Consider the following 19,161-nt stretch of genomic DNA (forward strand, 5'->3'; position numbering starts at 1 on the left):
AAAAGTGAAGACCAGCCTTACAATCAAAATGGAGTTTGCAGTCTCATGTGGTCATATATACAGAGTTAATCATCTCAAACAGAATTCATACACTGTACAGACAGATCCCCCAAATCATAACAATGGTGTTGATCTTGACTAGCTTCATCAAGGACTAAAAACTATCTGTGTCTTGGCTGCATGAGGATTTTACATCAAGATAGCTATCTTGACGTAAAATCACACCTCTTTTTTGCAGTGAAGCCATAGCGTTCCTGTCATCTGTCATTCTCTCTTTTTATAAGGCCTCATGTACTTCTCAGGTACAGCATGGAGAGCAGCAGGCATCCCACACTGCCTCAGTGTTCCTCAGACCTGACCTGAGGGCTCTACTCCAAAGAGGCAAGAGTATAGTTTTGTCTCCAGAGCTGTTGAATTTTTGACACCTTGTGCAGAGACCGGTGATGTAGGCATCTCTACCAGGGACTGGGCTGAGGTCACCAAACATAGGCCACTAAACAGCTGGCAGAGGGTCAGTCACTGTCAACCTGGGATGGATTCAAACCTATGAAGTGGAGGTAGAAATCTCCATAGTAACTTACTTAGCATGCAAACCTCACTTTTCGTATGTAGATCAAAATGTCTTTTGAAATGCACTATTGGTCCTCTTTACTTTTTTATTGCAGAATGTAACAGAGGGGTCTCTTGAAAAGTTTACCACCAAGGGTGGCAACAGTACCAATGTCTACCATGCTGCATACCACAGATAACCCAGCCAATCTGACTGACTACGAGTACCAATACTTAGAGGAGGAGGATTACATCCAGTTTTTGCTTTGCACAAAGGAAAATGTCAAGGCGTTTGGCAAGGTGTTCCTGCCAGTGCTCTATACAACAGTGTTTCTGCTTGGATTGCCTGGGAACTGTCTACTCTTTGCCATCTTGATCAAATATACCAAGAACAAGAAAATGACCGAGGTGTATCTGCTGAATCTGACCGTTTCAGACCTTCTTTTCGTGGTAACCCTTCCCTTCTGGGCCACGTACGCAGCGTCTCAGTGGGTGTTTGGGAATGCCTTCTGCAAGATCATAAGTGTCATCTACACCACCAACTTCTACAGTGGCATCTTCTTTGTCAGCTGCATGAGTCTGGACAAATACCTGGAGATTGTTCATGCTTGGTCCAATAAAAACTTAAGGGCCCCAAGAAAGAGCTTCCTTATCTCTTCAGTAGTGTGGGTTATTTCCATAGTGCTGTCTATTCCTGACTTTATCTTCATGCAGGTGCAGGATCTCCACAACGGGAGACGAGTTTGCCACCTCGACTATGGCCTGCACAACTCCATCTGGCAGCTTCTCTTTCAATTCCAGCAGATCCTGCTAGGCTTCTTCCTTCCATTCCTTTGCATGGTGTTCTTCTACTCCCGCGTAGCTTGTGTCCTCACTGCGTTAATGTCTCCTGGCAAGAAGAGAGCTCTCCGCCTGGTCGTTCTTTTGGTGGTAGTTTTCTTTGTGCTATGGTTCCCATACAACGTTACCCTCATTCTGCATTTGTTGCAAAACCTCCATGTGATTAAGGATTGTGAAACTAGCAAGCACTTGGACTACGCTATGCAAGTGACTGAGAGCCTTGCCTTTATTCATTGTTGCCTCAACCCCTTGCTGTATGCTTTTGTGAACAAACGGTTCAGGTTACACTTAAAGAAGATTTTTGGGGCCATATTCAGGAGGCAGGATTTCTTTGTTCTCCAGGTGTCCGAGACAAGTCGTTCTTCTAGTAGGTGCACCGACCAAGTAGAAATGACAAGCATCACGAATGTGTAATGAATATTTAGAGAATTTCATTGCTGTACATGTTTTATTATCACATATTGTACTGTTTCCGGCGTGGAACTCATTCTGGAGTGATGTATGCATAAGCGGTTGGAGCTCAGACCTGGGAATCACGAAGGACCAAGTATTAATCCCAGCTCTAGCACTGGGATCAGTTGTTTTGGGCAAATCACAACCTGCCTCTGCCTCCGTTTCCCTATCTGTGAACTCATGGGGATGGTGGTAATTTGTTGGGAGGATTTTTCTAGAATGGTGTAAATGTGGAGTAATCCCACTGAAGTTGGGAATCATTTTTGCATTTACACCGGTGTGTCTGAGAGCAGAATCTGTCCCTGTAATCAGTCACAATGAGGATATTCCAACAGAATGGAATTTGGCCGTGCAACTAGAGTTACAAAGGGATTACTCTGGATTTATACTGGTGTAACTGGCAGCTAAAATTTGCCTGATGTTTGTAAAGCACGTGGGCCCAGATCTGGACTTCCAGAGTCTTTGGGCTCCTAACTCCCATTGAAATAAATGAAAGTTAGGCACCTAAATATCTCGGAGAATCTGGGCTGTGGCGCAAACTGAGTGTGTGAGGCAGAGTGACCTCCCTCCAAGCCTGACAGGGAGGAAACACTCCACATCTCCTGACTGGGCAGAACCAAGCTAGCCCTGTCCCTGTGCTGGAAGTGGAGGGGAAGGGGCAGGACAGGAAGTATAAAAGGAAGGCCTTCCAGCTAAGTTGGACTGGAGCCAGATATCTCTACCTTGCTGTGGAACTCTGGACCAGAGACCGAGCTGTGCAGTGCCCCAGGAAGAGACCAGCTGGGGAGAGGAGTTGGTGGACAGGGGTCCCATGCATTTACCCCGAGGAGACTGAAGACCTATGGATGAAGGAGCCACACCAAGGAAGGGTGGTTGGAAATAGCTGAGGGGAACCAGACATTAGCCCAGTTATGTGGCCAGTAAATGAGTCAGCATGTTTCGGTGACTTCCCTGCTGACCCAGTGGTGGGACCACCCACCACTGTTTGGGCTCTGGGCTGGGACCTGGTGGAGTAGAGGGGCCTGGGTCCTCCTTCCCCCTGCTGCCAACCCCACCCCTGAGGTGGGGGTCTATTCACCCCAGGCCAGAAGGCCTGTGGCTCTGCCCTGCCCAGAGGAGTAGAGCCCCAGACTACTTCTGCTGTCTGCTCCAGCTTGAAGGATGTAGCTAAAGGCTGCTCTTTACTCTCCCTGGCCAGAGGGTCAAGGCAATAGATTGTAGATTGCTATCTGCCTCAGCCAGGAGGCTGGGCAATAGACTGTGTGCTGTTCTGTCCTGACCACAGGGTCAGAGCCCTAACCTTCTTAATGACTGCTCACTATGTGACATAGTGAGGCCGAGTGGGGAGGGACAACCACAGAACCACTGCACTGAGCAAACTGAGTTCTAAGTATTATCAGTGAGGGCATACACAAACACATACACACAGAGAGATCTGGATTACGTACAATTTAGATGTCAAATACAGTGAAACCTGGCGTAATGGGCTGTCCACCCCACCCCGCACAAGAGTGGAAGTGGTTAATGGAGGACAAGTGGGCCAATTAACCTAGTAGATTGAATACTGAAAGGAAAGCCCTGATTAGAGAAACAGGTTTATCTGTGAAGGAACAGGCGGGGCCTATATCAAGCCAGGTAGCTGGCTACAGATAGGCAGTGATTGCTGGGAAAGGCTGCAGTCATTCCCTGAGTGGAGGGAGGTGGGAGGCTGGCTGGCTGGCAAACCCAGAGAGGGGGGGAAGCTAGAAAAGTAGGAAGAAGCCCAGGGAAACAGCAGCAAGAGGTAGGAGTATGCAGGGACTGTGGTTGCTTGTTATAGAGTTCCTGGGCTGGAAGCCGGTGTAGAGGGTGGACCTGTGTTCCCCTCGCAGTTGCTGGGAAGTGGAAAGGGCATTGGAGATGCTAGCCAGCCAGTGGGTCTGGAAGGACTTTGAATTCCCTGGAAGGGGAGGATCTTAGTGACCCAGCCTGAGGGCCAAGCCACAAAGAGGAGACTGCAGTCCCTGGTGTGCGAGGGGCTGCAGGGCAAGATAGTACAGGAGAAGATCTTGCCAGAAGGGAAGCATAATGCAGAGCTAATTCCCAGGACAGCCAGCAGGAGGCGCCACTTGCAGTGAGTGAACCCTGTGACACCTGGTCTACTAGGCCCCTGCCTTGCTGATCACTAGGATTTCAGTTTCTCCAAATGCATCACACTCCATTATGCGGCTACTTGTAACAATAGCTAGAGAAATATCAGATGCAGTGCCTTTGGTGGCTGCTGTTGATGGATTTCATGATAAATCCTTCCCTAACCCGTACTGCACACTGACAGTGGCCCGGTGACTATGCAATCCTCTGAATCGCTCCCACACACCCCAACCTCTCTAGCTTTTTAGGAATGGAAGCTTCATGTGATTCTTAAATATGTATGTCCCTTTCAAGAGGGAGACTGAAGTCCTAAGGTAAAATCTGGTCAGCCAGCACTGCAATAAATGCTGGTTGTGGTGGGTGGCAAAACTTCAATGGGCTTCAGTGGCAGAGGCCTCTATCTTTGAGGTCAATGTCCCAAAAATCCTAAGGATGTTTTTATTATGCATCCAGTGAAAGGTGGTGAGGGTTTTGGAATCACGATAATTGCTTTATTGCCATTGGATTTACTCTAACAACGAGGAGTACTTGTGGCACCTTGGAGACTAACAAATTTATTTGGGCATAAGCTTTCGTGGGCTAAAACCCACTTCATCAGATGCACAGAGTGGAAAACACAGTAGGAAGATATATATACACATAGTACATGAAAAAGATGGGAGTTGCCTTACCAATTCTAACGAGGCAATTCAATTAAAGTAGGCTATTATCAGCATGAGGAAAACATCACTTTTGTAGTGGTAATCAGGGTGGCCCATTTCAAACAGTTGACAAAAAGGTGTGAGTAACAGTAGGGGGAAATTAGCATGGGGAAATTTGTGTTTAGTTCTTGTAGTGACCCATCCACTCCCGGTCTTTATTCAGGCCTAATTTGATGGTGTCCAGTTTGCAAATTAATTCCAGTTCTGCAGTTTCTTGTTGGAGTCTGTTTTTGAAATTTTTTTTGTGAAGAATGGCCATTTGAAAGTCTGTTATTGACTGTCCAGGGACGTTGATGTGTTCTCCTACTGGTTTTTGAATGTTACAATTCTTGATGTCTGATTTGTATCCATTTATTCTTTTGTGTAGAGACTGTCCAGTTTGGCCAATGTACATGGCAGAGGGGCATGGCTGGCACGTATCACATTGGTAGATGTGCAGGTGAATGAGCCCCTGATGGGGTGGCTAATGTGATTAGGTCCTATGATGGTGTACCCTGAATAGATATGTGGACAGAGCTGGCAGTGGGGTTTGTTGCACGGATAGGTTCCTGGGTTAGTGTTTTTGTTGTGTGGTGCGTAGTTGCTGGTGAGTATTTGCTTCAGGTTGGGGGGCTGTCTGTAAGCGAGGATTGGCCTGTCTCCCAAGCCACACCAGGAAGAGATGAAGACAAATAGCAAGCAAGGAACTCCTTAAAAGTGGAGGGAAGGAAAATAACAAACATGGACTAAACTACTTACATGAATGTTACAGTGTTTTGTTTAAGTATCAATTATTGCCCAAGCAATGCCAGGCCTTACACTCCACTTAAAGGCATGCCTCTGTTTGCCTGTAACAGTGTAACTTTGAAAAACCACGTCCGATCAATTCCAAAATGGCAGAGAATGTTCTAGACATGGGCAGGCAGCACATGCTTGAGTTTGATGGCAATCAGAAAACCAGGAAAGGGGGACACAAAGATTCCCCTGGCCTGTGGTTAGCAGCCTCAGCAGGTCAGCCACCTCTGTAATTGTCTTTAATACAAAGAAGTGGCGGATGGTGGCAATTAGCACCTTCCAGAATAATACCCCCCCCCCCGCCACACACACACACCTCAACTCTGCCCATCATCCCACGTGAGTTTGGCATGTTGAAGTCCTCAATGACTTCTCTCACGGACCAGTGCTGTAGTCATGCCAGAACGGTGTTCGCCTCGTTTTCTGGGAGCAGGAATGGTGTTCCAGTTCTTCTGACAAGTGTTAGCTTGCTGTAGAGGTGTAATGAAAGGATCCCCCCACACCCGTACCGGGAACCCCAGACTCATTAGCGAGCCACCATCTCTCCCTCTGGAGCAGGGCCGGACGTGGATCTCTTCATGAGTTCCAGCACTTCTTTCTTTAGGACTCCAGCATGGTCCCAGACTGAAAGAAAGAAAGGGTGGGGTGTGAGCTGGAAGATGGGCATGGGGGGTACACAGAATCCCTGACACAGTGGGGAAGGGATGAATAGGGGATAAAAAAAGTTCCTGGCAGCGGGTGAAGGGGGAACAGAAGACAGAGCCCCGGGCATAGGGGGAGGGGATGACTGGAGGATACACAGTCTCCAGCATGGTGGAGAATGTTGGGGGGGGGCACACAGAACCCCTGGAATGAAGGTGAGGATGGAATGGGGGCACACAAAGCTCCAGGCACCTGGTTAGGAAGGAATGTGGGGCACAGAATCCCTGGCATGGGGGTGAGCGTTGGCTGGGAGGGTCACAAAAAGACCCTGACATATGGTGAGAGGGAAATGTGGGGCACCCAGAATCCCTGGCCTGGGGGTGAGCAGGAAATGGGGGGGGGCACACAGAGCCACTGGCATAGGGATGGGACAGGGAATGGGGCATGCAGAGCCCCTGGCATGGGGAGAGGGGTGAAAATGGGGACACACAGAATCCCTGGCATGGGGATGAAGGGGAAATGGGGGCACACACAGAGCCTCTGGTATGGGGAGGAAGGGGGGCACCCAGAGTCTCTGGCATTGGGTTAGGGGAGTATGGGGGACACACAGTCCCTGGCATAGGGATGAGGGGGAAATGGGGGGGCACACAGAGCTCCTGGCATAGGGGAGAATGGGGGCACACAATCTCTGGAGTGCGGGGGAATGGGAGCACACAGTGCCCTGGGCATGGGGGTGAGAGGGGTATGGGGGGCAGACAGAGCCCCTAGTTTGGGGGAATGATGGGAGGGAATTGGGGACTCAGCGCCCATGGCATGGGAGAAGAATGTGGGTCCCTGGTTTGGGATAATGGGGGTCACACAGAGTCCTTGGCATGAGTGGAGAACTGAATGGGGAGGAGTTACACAGAGGAAGGGAGTGAGGGAGTTGCAGAGCGTCCCTACAATAGATGTGGATGGGAGTCTGGCACCCAGGGAGCCAGTGTTAGGAACAGAGGAATGCAAGGTGCCCCGGTGTGTTCAATGAACTCTGACAGAGGCAGTGAAGCGTGCGACCCTCTGCCTTACTTTGGAAATGTTCCTTTGTAACTAAGGGAGAAGGGGCGAAGTTCTTCAAAAAATGAGCATGTAGATGTTGAGAGATCAATTCTGTCATCATGGGGAATGGTGAGCTCCTGAGAAGCAAATAGCCTCGCCTGAAGGTCACATCTCGCAATAAAGGATCAGGGTCAGTCCCATTACTAACGCCAGAGAAAGGAACAGAAAATGTGATATCGCCTCTAAAAAAACACGTTCCCTTAGGTATTTGCGGAAACAGAGACTGGTCTTTGAGATAAACAGTGACCGGCCTTGACTACCAGTCGAGATCCATGTCCAAGGCCACTATGTAATTACCCATAACAAGGACACAGCCTTGGACAGAAAAACACCCACTGTTAACTATTAACTGTTTCACATTAACCGGGGCGGGGGATTGGCAGGTGCAAGGTTAGACAAGGGTGGCCTGATTTTCAAAAGGTGCTGATCACCTGCAGCTCTGATTGGACAGGTCCTAACTGAAGTCAGTCTTGAAACTAGATAATTAAAAACGAGCCAGGTGATGCCTCTTGCACATCACGGTCATGCAGAGGGGTCAAAGTATTAGCAGCTTGGTGTTGAGCTGCAGTCCAGAGATGGTTCCCCCAAAGAGAATTGGTTTTTAGTTACATTATACAGGTAAAATTAGCTACCTCCTTTAACTTTACTAAACCAGTCACATTATTCAATACCCTTAGGTAGCAACATTTAACCAATCACGCACTGGCACCTATGTTTCCTCCTCCCTGCTCAAATCTTTTTTACATTTTATCTTTCGTGCCTAAATTGTAACTTCTTTATGACCTTCTTTGTGAGTGCAGATGGTCAGCATACATTCGCTGGTCAGAGCTTAGCTTATCTATTTTACCATTTGTTGGGGTCTTTCTGTTTCCTCCTTAAACTTCCCAGCGCCTGGGTGTTTCTACTGTACAACCCGTGGTGTTATAACTCTTGTTAGGGACATATCTGAGGTAGGGGTTCCTTAGCAACAGGGGAGCATTTTTCTTAATTTTAGCGGTGAAAACCCTGGGTTTCACCCAAGGGTTAGTCGAGGCTAGTTTAGCATGGGGGTGAGTTAAGTCCCAGGCCTACAAGACAATCCCCTTGGTGCTGCAGTGCTAATCACCTCTGAAAATCAAGCTACATCTCTGTAGGCGCTCCAGTCGGTGCATGGGATAGAAACGTTGCATGAACCGTTCAACACTTACTCCTCAACTGGGCAATCTGTTAGGGAGTAGAACAGTGGAAGCTTGGTCACTGGGGCAGGGGTGATGGACTTTTCATAAAAGTGGGGGGACCATGAGCCCCCCCCCCCGTGGACCTGCTCCATCTCTCCTCTTCCCCCTGAGGCCATGCCCCCAGCCAAGCCGGAAGTCAGAGCCTGTTGGGGAGTGGGGGGGGGCCCAAGAGCACCCTCCTGGGTCTCCCACCCAGGACAAGTGGAGGGTACGTGGCTCCTTACAGCTGCCCACACAGACCCTCCATCTGCTCTGGGCAGGGAGCCCAGGGGGTGGGGACACAGGCCGGGGGCTGCTCTCTGGCCCCTTCCCCCAGGCAGGTGAAGGGTCTGCGGCTCCCCACAGCTGCCCCGGCTCCCTGAGCCGCTCTCACCGGGGCCAGGCTCCAGCTTCTGGCCTGGCTGGGAGGCGGGGCTTGGGGGGAAGAGGAGGGGCAGGGGTGGGACCCTTGGTGAAAAGTAAGTGGGCTAGGCCTGTCCACTTTCAAAAGTGGGAGGGCCATAGCCCCTTGGCTCCCCCTGTTCTTTCGCCCCTGCACTGGGGACATAATTAGATTAGACAAAGTAGTGGCAAATGTCCAGTGCTGCCCCACTGCTGGCCTTCAGGTAGGTCAGTGTGAGGATGGTGGGACACAACTTGCCACACTTATGCGTACTGCCAAACCTCATTCAGTCCTAGGGAAATCCATTTGCCCAATGAGAGGGAAGGAGAAAGTGAGCCACTCCGCTATGAGCTACTGGTTTCACTCTCTCCTAAAGTGTTTATATATCTGGAGAGGGTGGGCAGGACAGCCCAGGGAGTCTGACAACTCTGGACATAGGTCCATATTTAAAAACATAGGGGGAGATCCTCACTCCCACCCTGCCCACTTCACACTAACTAAAAGGACCAGAACAATGTAAAGGGAGTCTTAAACACTTTTTTTGGCCCAGGGAGGATTCACACAATGCAGGTAGGGTTGCCAACCTTCCAGGATTGCCCTGGGGTCTCCAAGAATCAACGATGAATCTTAGATTGTGTCATGCAATCCGTAGTACAAGTAGGGCCGTACTCTCCAGTGTGCAGTACCGGCAAGAGATTTTTAGTGGGTACAGGGTACCGGAAAGATTTGGGTCTCCCCCCTCCCCCAAGAGGGGGGTGGGGCTGCATTTTGCAGCTGGGGACGGCATTCATTCTTTGTATGGCTTTAACAGCACAATGCATATGCTAACAAACTTTAACAAAGCCCTTGTTTAAGTTTGTTAGCACATGCATTGTGCTAGTAAAATAAAGCCATATAAACAAGAGGTTAAAGTTTGTTAGCAAAGCCCTGGCTGGGATGATTTAACTGGGAATTGGTCCTGCTTCGAGCAGGGGGTTGGACTAGATGACCTTCTGGGGTCCCTTCCAACCCTGATATTCTATGATTCTATGATTCTATGTATTGTGTTGTTAAGTTGGTCAGGAGTCTTCAAGAAGGGAGGGGTGGGGGGGACGACAGAAGGTGTTTAAACAGTGTTTTTGATTCTGTTTCTCCCCATTGGTCTGAATTATCCAGGACATTCATACTGCATCACATCAAGTCCAAATCATTAGAGGAATGCCTCTGCTTACACTGACCAGAGGATGTTTGGATTCTGATGTCAGCCTAGTTCTGCAGCCTGACAGGAATCATGTGTTGTCCCCAGTGTATACAGAATTCTTCTTTGCAGCCAAACTAGTTGAACATGCATTCTGTTAACTGGAACTGGAGCAGCAAAACAAAGAACACAAATGCCTCATTGTCGATCTTTGTGGGTGAGAGAACTATAAGTGAAGATTAAAATGCACTGACAGCCTTAAACCAGCTGCCTCAGGAACCTGTAAAGAACTTTGCTGAAAATATGTTCCCCATCTTAGATCTGTTGCTAAGACTTATCACACATCTGCCCACCTTTATTCGAATGAAGCTCCTTCTGATCTGACAGCTTAGGCACTGTCATTTCATCCAGAACAATTTACAAACTTGGAACCTAAGCCTGTAAACCCTTAATCATTTGATCAATCCCATTGAAGACAATGGGACTATTTGCATGTCTAGGGACCACTTTTGTGGTAAGAGTTTCAAGACTCCGTTCTTTTCCTATAAAGGAAGTTGAATCCACCATTGAAATGCAGTGTTTGGGTACAATATCATAATGCAGTTTAAGATACAGTTCTACTTAAAATGTGTCTTTTAATAAGTCAGACATATGCTGAAATGGCTCCTCACCCAACGCTCATATTCCATAAAAACAGACTGAAATACTACATATTTAGGGAGGGGGGAAGTGAGTAGTTAAGCATGTCGATATTTGTATGTACAAACACCCATTTCATCACTGTACTGGAAAATGTAGCTGAACTTAAGTTTCTATGGAATTTGAAAAAAATTTAACAGCCCCAATTGTTTTCTATGTTTATCAGTGTGAACCCCAAAAAAATTACATGCCTTCTAAGAGAAAAAAAAAATTCCTTCCAACTGGTGTTCAGAAGAATGCTACAAGATACATACATAACCTCATGAGCAGAGGGCAGAGAGGAGACCCTCTCACATTATGACCAGCGGAAAAAAACCCAACAATAATAATATCTAAGAGGCAGAGGTTCACAGATTTGCAAATCTAAAAACCTGTGTTATGCTTTAAACCACTCAGCACATAACTTTTTAATGTTCAGAAGCCTGGTAACGGCAAAGGAACACTGAAGCCCATTAACCTGAATGTGTGCTAGGCAGTATGCCTCACTGACTAAAGGTGCAGTTACATCTGAACAGCTAAAAGTTAACCTTGCCCTTTTAGACTAAACAGAGTTATGGCACTGGATCCATCTCTGTTATTACATAACAGATAACAAAACTCCAGTAGGGCATGGTGCTGGCACATAGGGGTCTCAGGTATGTGGTGTGATTTTTCAGAATCTCTTTTGGGAACAGTGATGTAGGTGAAATAGCTGGTACTTATGATTATGCTATTCTATGCATGTATATTCTTCTTGGTATCTGAAGTTATGAATATTAGCTATGTTTACTACATGTTTGCTCCTGTCGTAAGGCCCACACGCTATTTAGCCAGCACATGAAGGGACAAGTCAAGTTGAATAGTTCATTAAGGAACACTTAGCTCACAATGGACCCTGGAAAACGCCTGCCTACACTTAATGGACTTTTTGTGAATATTCTAACTAGAATATGGGTGGGGGTGACGGACGTGTAACTTGCCCATGTGACTCCAAAGACCAGATTTCCCTTTACTTGGCAGAAGCTAAAAGGCCCTGGCCTGGAAATATCTCCATTTTGCCTCTTTCCTGATCCGGCCTCTGGCCTATGAACATATGGTAATGGGAGCATTCTAACCAAGGGACTGAGGACTTTAAGGTAATCTGGAGTCTTCATATTTCCTTGATCCTTTGCAGATGGACTTATGGGTTGGATATGGTATGGAGACTGCTCTAGCTTCATTGATTGCTGATTTCTCACTTGCAATGGATAAAGATCAGATGTCTGCTGACTTTCTCACAAGTCAGCAGCCTTTGATACCTGTGGTATAAGCAACATAGCCCTTGCTTGAGTGGTTTTGCTCCTTCATCTCCAAATGTCAAAGCCTGTTCCCATTGAACTCCATAGCAAAACTCCTTTTGATCTCAATGAGAACAGGATTTGGCCCCAAGAGATCAGGGAATGTGATTTTGATCAATTGCTTGTCTGTCCAGAGACAGTTCTCATGCACGTTCTGCCAGGCTGGTTTTGATTGCCCCTCCTGTATGTCATGCTGAGGAAAATAATGAAACAATGTGGGCTGTAGTTCTATCAAGGTGTACAGGGCACACACAGTTCTGTGCCTCTTTTCCATCAAACCCAGATGGCTCAGCACCTTTGCTTTCCTAGTGCCTGGCGGAGAGCAATACTTAGATAAAGGCAAGCTAGCAGAAGGACATAGGGAGTTTGGACATAAGGGAGGCATTGATAGTGTGTTAAGGGAAAGTGGGGTGATTGTCCTTCCTATTCTTTCATTTAAGTAGTTTTCAATTTGGGGTGCTGCTGGCTCCTCAACGACACCTGGAGGTACAGGTGACACCAGGGGCCCAAAGCATCAGGTAAAGGGGGATATCAGAGGGGACGGGGAGGAGTCACATGCCCTCTCGTGTCCCTCCCATGAATGCAGTACCGGCAAGAAATGATTTCTACTTGTACCAATGCATGCAATGAAACCTCCAGGAATACATCCAACCCAAACTGGCAATCCAAAGTGCAGGCACTGGGGGGAGACAGCCACAGGCTGTCCCCAGGGGACCCTATCACAAGCCCTGGCACAGGGGGATGTGCTGGGGGAAGGGCTGGGTATGGGAGGAGCATGTCAGGGACAGGTACTGCAGAGTTTCTGGGCAATGCTGCAGTCTGGAGAGTAGTTCTGGGAGGCTGCCCTAACATAGGCCCCCAAGGCTGTTTAAATTATGCTGGGGGGGTCTTCCAAACCCTTGGAGCATCCCGGAATTGGGAGGGCACAAAGGGGACTTAAAACTACCTTAACCTCCCTTCCTCTTGGGTTTCAGAGTAGCAGCCGTGTTAGTCTGTATTCGCAAAAAGAAAAGGAGGACTTGTGGCACCTTAGAGACGAAGAAATTTATTTGAGCATAAGCTTTCGTGAGCTACAGCTCACTTCATCGGATGCATTCAGTGGAAAATACAGTGGGGAGATTTATATACGTAGAGAACATGAAACAATGGGTGTTGGTTAGTCTCTAAGGTGCCACAAGTACTCCTTTTTTTTTGCGAATACAGACTAACAGGCTGTTACTCTGAAACCATACACACCGTAACCAGAGTGATCACTTAAGGTGAGCTATTACCAGCAGGAGAGCCGGGGGGGGGGGGGGGTTGTAGTGATAATCAAGGTGGGCCATTTCCAGCAATTGACAAGAACGTCTGAGGAACGGGGTTGGGGAATAAACATGTGGAAATAGTTTTACTTTGTGCAATGACCCATCTACTCCCAGTATCTGTTCAAGCCTAAGTTAATTGTATCCAGTTTGCAAATTAATTCCAATTCAGCAGTCTCTCATTGGAGTCTGTTTTTGAAGTTTTTTTGTTGAAGTATTGCCACTGAGGTAGGTCTACCCGAGCTGGAAATTATACCTCCAGCTGCAGGATAGACAGTCAATCTAGGTCGCACAGTTGCATTTGCTGTCAGGGCTAATAAAGTCCTATTTTTCTTGCCTCCTTTCTGCAGGGTTCATGGATGCAGGATGGGTGCTTGTTTGCTTGGTCATTTAAAATCAGCAAATGGAATAACATCTGGGGTATTAATTCACCTGCAGCCTTTTCTCCCACTACAGGTCCATTCTCATCTTGATGCATTGGGGAGTGTATATAGGTGGCTATGAGGGTTTTACCATTGACTGAAATGGGAGCAGGAGCAGTCCCAGACTGTATAAATCCACATACTCTAGTAGGCTGAGGATATTCCCCTTAGTTTTGGTGAGTGATTTATGGCCTAAGGAGCCAAACAGATGAAGACAAGCGCACATTTCAGCTGCAAAGGCATATCAGCTTTCAGGGTCATCTTTGCTGTTTTTGCTTGGTTGGGAGACCTTGATCTGTTTGTTGTCTAGATTGAGCTGATTCTGCCCTGGAAACGAGGTTTACTTTTTGGCCAGACTGTCAGGCTGCAACACTGAGACTCATTAAAAGTTATGAGGTATTTTTTCTTAAAACCAGTTTGGTTGTTTGCCCCCACTGCTCCTACTGGGAGGCTGAAGGGACAGAACTGAAGTACAGTAACTGTGGAAGAAAACACAGTGCAGCATACGGAGCAGCAAAGCAAGCAAAAGAGATACCAAAACTAAGTTACAAATAGCATATCGTATGAGGAAGCTACCAGGAGGGGAAAAGACCAAAACAGGAAGAGGACAGGAAACTGAATAAGGAGAAAGAGACAATAAGTCAAAGGATATGAGGGAAAAAAGAAGGCATATAATGTATTGTGGCAGAGCTCCAACCTTGTCCCCGTGGGTCCCGCGCTTCCAGGCAGTTTATGCTAGCCTCAGAGGCTCACTGTGACCCTCCACGTAGCCCTTTTCTCCCTTGGGCCAGGGTTACAGTCTACTGAGCCCTTTTCATCATAAGCCAGCAAGGAGGTTGGTGAGAGAACTCCCACAGTCTCTGTTGTCCCTATAGGCTTATTTCATAATAGTTTAGCCTCCTGTCCTGACAGGGGCCTGTCTTCTCCTCCCAGGAGGTGTTTCTGTAGTGGCGGGTTGGGGGGAAACCCGGCCCTGCCCTCTACTCCGGGTTCCGGCCCAGGGACCCTACTGGCAGCAGCTGTTGGCAGCCAACCTTTCACTGCCAGAGTTGCTACATTTCCCTGGGCCACTTCCCCACAGCTCTCCTGCTTCTCTCTTCTTCACCCTTACCGATGGCTTGAGGGTGTCTTCATTACTCAGCCTTTCAGCCACACTTCCTCTCCTTTAGGTCTCCTCAGCCTGACTGGAGTGAGCCCTTTTATAGTATCAGAAGGGCCTTAATTAGAGTCAGGTGGTCACATTAACTTAATGGCCTCACCTGATTCTTTGCAGGTTAATTGGAGTCAGGTGTTCTCATTAGCCTGGAGCAGCCCCTGTTCTGGTCAGTCAAGGAACAGAAAACTGCTAATCCAATGGCCAGTATATCTGTCTTCTGCTACTCTGTTGTACCCAACTGGCCTGGGTCTATCACAGTATAGACAAAGCAGGTTATAGCTGTTATAATTGAAGTAATAAATGTCACATCACAGACAGGATAAAAAACAGAGAAAATGAAAATTTATAATTAAAGTAGCAGAAAAGTACCTACATGTTCGCAACTAAGCAGTAGAATGACTCCATGCTTGTTTAAGTGAAGAAAATACTGAAGGATAAATAGAATGGTGCTATTTACTCTTGGAATGCACGCAGCCTAATAGGACTGGGACAGGAACTAAACAAAGTGTCCTTGGTAATGATACCAAACCTGATATCATTTGTGTACAATAAACATGGTTAATAGGAAAACTAGAGTCCAGAATCCCAGGATATGGCATCTATAGGCAAGACAGAGAGGTAGAAAAGAGAGGCGGAGTTTGTACATTAATTAAGGAAAACCTAAATTATCTTGAACTTGAAGTGAAGTAACTACGTATAGAATATAATGCTAGTGAGATTCCAAAGCAAAATCTGCATCTCTGAGACTATGTAATGTATGCAACCCCTGCGGAAAATTGGAGATTAAGGATTTGATGGAGATAGTTGAAGATGCAACAGGCTCCTATATTGTATGTGGAGACCTAAACGGACGTAACAGATTGTGGGGAAGTGGAAATAGTGATTGTTGTCAGAAGTCACTGGTGTGGTGCTCTGCTCTGTTCAATGTTGATAACAGTCGGCTGTGTTAATGTATTCCCTCTGTGTGCTGCCCTGGCTCTGCAGATCGCTGGCTCAGCAGACCCCAAGAGAACCCCCAATGACCACAGACTCTGATAAGGTACAAAGGCACCAGGACAGGTTTATTGCCAAATGAAACACAGTCTCTAGCTCCCTGGATCAGATGTCTACAGTTCTGCTAGTACATATGTGCTCTCTGACAATGGACTGGCTCAGTCAGTGGCGAGATTTACCACTGCCCCCTAGGCCAGACAAAGACATCCACTCAGGGATGCATTCTTATACACAGGCACAAACAAGTTGCACATCACTCCTGGCGCGTAGAGATGCAACCCCTCTACGTGGTAGGGTGCCGCCTCTTACAAAACAACTCTACCATATTACCTTCCTGCCTCTGTCTTTAGGATAGGTCAGCCTGTCTGTGGGGAATGTGCTAATACCAGAGTGTTCTGGTACTATCCTGGCACGTATTTCCATAACTAGTGCCCAGTGCCTTTTAGGTACGTGTATTTTTGCAACATGAGCCCTCTTCTTGCCAGATTCTGTGAGCAGGGCCTGCCTCTGGCTCACAGCTTAACTGTGCTTTATGTTAGCAAAGTCTTGACCATTATTTTAGTTCAGGTCTTAGGCTTCGTACCAGGCCTCTGATGCAAGAGTTTATGTTTCAGGGCCCCATCTTATCACTGTAGTAAGAATGGCAAATGTCTTGAACAATTCATGGATGAAAATAATGTAGAGATGCTGAATGATGGTCTATCCACTAGGTTTAAAGCAGCCAATGGAACCAGAGGCGAGTCATGGGAGGGACACAAAGGTGGGCACCAGCTAAACGGGGGCACGTGATCTCCCCATGTGACCTCCCATGTGACTCTGCCCCTAGCCCGGGGAGCCCCTTGCGCTCTCCCTGTCCCCTCCCCATCCCATGTTACCTGAGGGTAGGGGCTCTGTCCTCCTGCTGCGCCGGATACAGATTTCTGAGCCGCAGGACTCTCTGAAACCTCAGCGGTGAAAGGAGCAGAATATGGGGTTACCTGGCTGCCCCACGCCAGGAGCACCCCTGGCACAGCTATTCTGGTACCGTCCGCAGCCCTGTCCTCCGGCGGAGCAGTACAGATCCCTGGAGAGGCAGCTGTGTGGAAGGGCTAGGGGTGGTACAGAGTGGGCCCACATTCTGCTCCTTTCTCCACTGCGGTTCCCTGCTGAATGTGTCCCCCCCCCCAAGGCATCTGGTGAGGGGTATGTGACCCTTTTGCCACCCCCAAGGCATGGTGTCTGAATGGAACTCTCTCCTATTTAGACCTGGGAATTGTGTCAAGTCGTATAGCAAACAAATGCATCTGGGAAGTCAATAAAGAGGAGGGATCACTTCTCTGTACTTACGTATATCGAAGTAAATGCAATGTTGAGGATGGAAAAAGGCCTTCTACTTAGAATATAAATAAAGCAACTTGGGAACTATTTAAACACTAATGTTATGAAAATAGTCATGAACAATGCATAAGTGATGACATTGAGGAGTTTAGTAGCAATATAACTAAGGGAATCATGATGGCAGTAAAGTTGGGTGACTTGGTATCTTAGGTTTAGCAAAAAGGTAGAAACCATGTATCACGGAGGAATGACGAGTGTAGAAAAGCAATTAAGGAAAGTAACAAGGCAAATGAGAAAGCAAAAAATACAATGAATAGTGAGGACTTAATGAAATATAAAAGGAACAAGCCAATTGTGTAAATGACTGTTAAAAAGATAAAAGGAGGAAGCTGGAGAAAGCACAGTGGAAAAATAAATAAAGATACTGAAACATTAGAGGCATATAGGCAGATTAGGATAATGAATGCAATACAGAGTGAGACAAATTCTATACCAGGCTTCATTGTAGAAGGCAAAGGGATTAAAAGCTCTAGTGAAGAAAAAGCAGAAGCCCTAGCAGAAATATTTCACAATGGTGAAAGTGAGGGTATAGAAATCTGCTTAAGGGGGAAAAAAATCATTAAAGAGAATCATGAAATGGCAAGAGTGGGGGAGGAAGATGAGGTTTCGATATTAAATGAAAACTTCTGTAGGAAGGAACTTCAAAAAGCTATAGCTAAAAGCAAAAACCCTGCTCCAGGCAGAGATGGCATATGTAATGAAATGCTACAACACCTGAATGAAGGGACTTTGAGAATACTGCTAAAATTGGACAACAGTATATGGGGGAAAGGTGAGATACCAGTGGAGTGGAAACACGTGGTTAGAGTCCAAGTGTGGAAACCAGGTAAGCTGCAAACAAGACCTGATGTGCAAAAGTTAAGTGCCCCTACGTTATGGATGGGTAAAGAATGGTGACTGAAGAGTTAACAACATATCTAGAGAGAAATGGACTTACTGACAATGTGCAAAGTGAGTTCAGGAGGGTAAGGGGTACAGCTTATTGTACAGTAAGAGTAGCGACAGAAGTGGAAAAAAGTATGAGAAATAAAGAATATATATATATATATATATATATAAATAAAGAATATATGTCACTTTGGATGGGCTATCACCAGCAGGAGAGTGAATTTGTGTGGGGGGGGTGGAGGGTGAGAAAACCTGGATTTGTGCTGGAAATCACTTTAGATAAGCTATTACCAGCAGGACAGTGGGGTGGGAATAGGTATTGTTTCATATTCTCTGTGTATATATAAAGCCTGCTGCAGTTTCCACGATATGCATCTGAGGAAGTGAGCTGTAGCTCACGAAAGCTTATGCTCTAATAAATTGGTTAGTCTCTAAGGTGCCACAAGTCCTCCTTTTCTTTTTTTAAAGAATATATGATAGTAGCTTTCCACGATATTGAAGAAGCAGAGGATACATTATGGAGAGAGGGCTTATTGCATAAAATATCATACACGGGTGTAGCAAAGGGCCATGGCCTCCCTCAGAGACTGATAGCAAGGGAGAGTCAGACGCCTCCTGGTGGGCGGAACCCGGAAGGCCTAGGCCGCCATGGCAGAAACGGAAAGACGGGACAGGAACAGGAAACAAAAGAGGCGGGCCCTGCAGCTCAGTTGAGGAGGCGCCACCGAGGGAGGCAGACGCTTCCAGCCCACTGCTGGAGATGGAACCTGCCAAAGACTTCGGCTGTCCCGAGGAGACCGCCCAGGTACCAGGACTGCCTGACATGCCCGACGCTGAGGAGTTGCTGGGACGGCCTCTCACAATGTACCCCGAGGAGACGGAGGACGACCCGAGGGGGAGTATAGGAAGCAGCCCAGGAGAACCAGGCTACAATCTGGCTGTGGTGCCACCAGAGACATGGTCAGTGTGTTGTGGGTGGATTCCCCACTGACTCAGTGGCAGACCACTCTGCCATTGTTAAGCCCTGGGCTGGGGTGTGGTGGAGTTGG

The 19,161-nt window shown here is 47.3% G+C and overlaps 1 protein-coding gene across 1 annotated transcript; it reads left to right on the plus strand.

Moving 5' to 3' along the window:
• The first annotated feature begins 720 nt into the window (after positions 1 to 720).
• On the plus strand, positions 721 to 1,803 carry ACKR2 (atypical chemokine receptor 2). The gene has a single exon (XM_073329596.2). The coding sequence runs from the start codon at positions 721 to 723 to the stop codon at positions 1,801 to 1,803; it is 1,083 nt and encodes a 360-aa protein (XP_073185697.1).
• The last annotated feature ends 17,358 nt before the right edge of the window (positions 1,804 to 19,161 follow it).

This window comes from Lepidochelys kempii, chromosome 2, assembly GCF_965140285.1.
Source record: "Lepidochelys kempii isolate rLepKem1 chromosome 2, rLepKem1.hap1, whole genome shotgun sequence".
In the NCBI taxonomy this organism is placed as follows: domain Eukaryota; kingdom Metazoa; phylum Chordata; order Testudines; family Cheloniidae; genus Lepidochelys; species Lepidochelys kempii.

Coding starts and splice junctions, on each gene's coding strand:
- ACKR2 (XM_073329596.2), top strand. CDS start 721: ATGTCTACCATGCTGCATACCACAGATAACCCAGCCAATCTGACTGAC.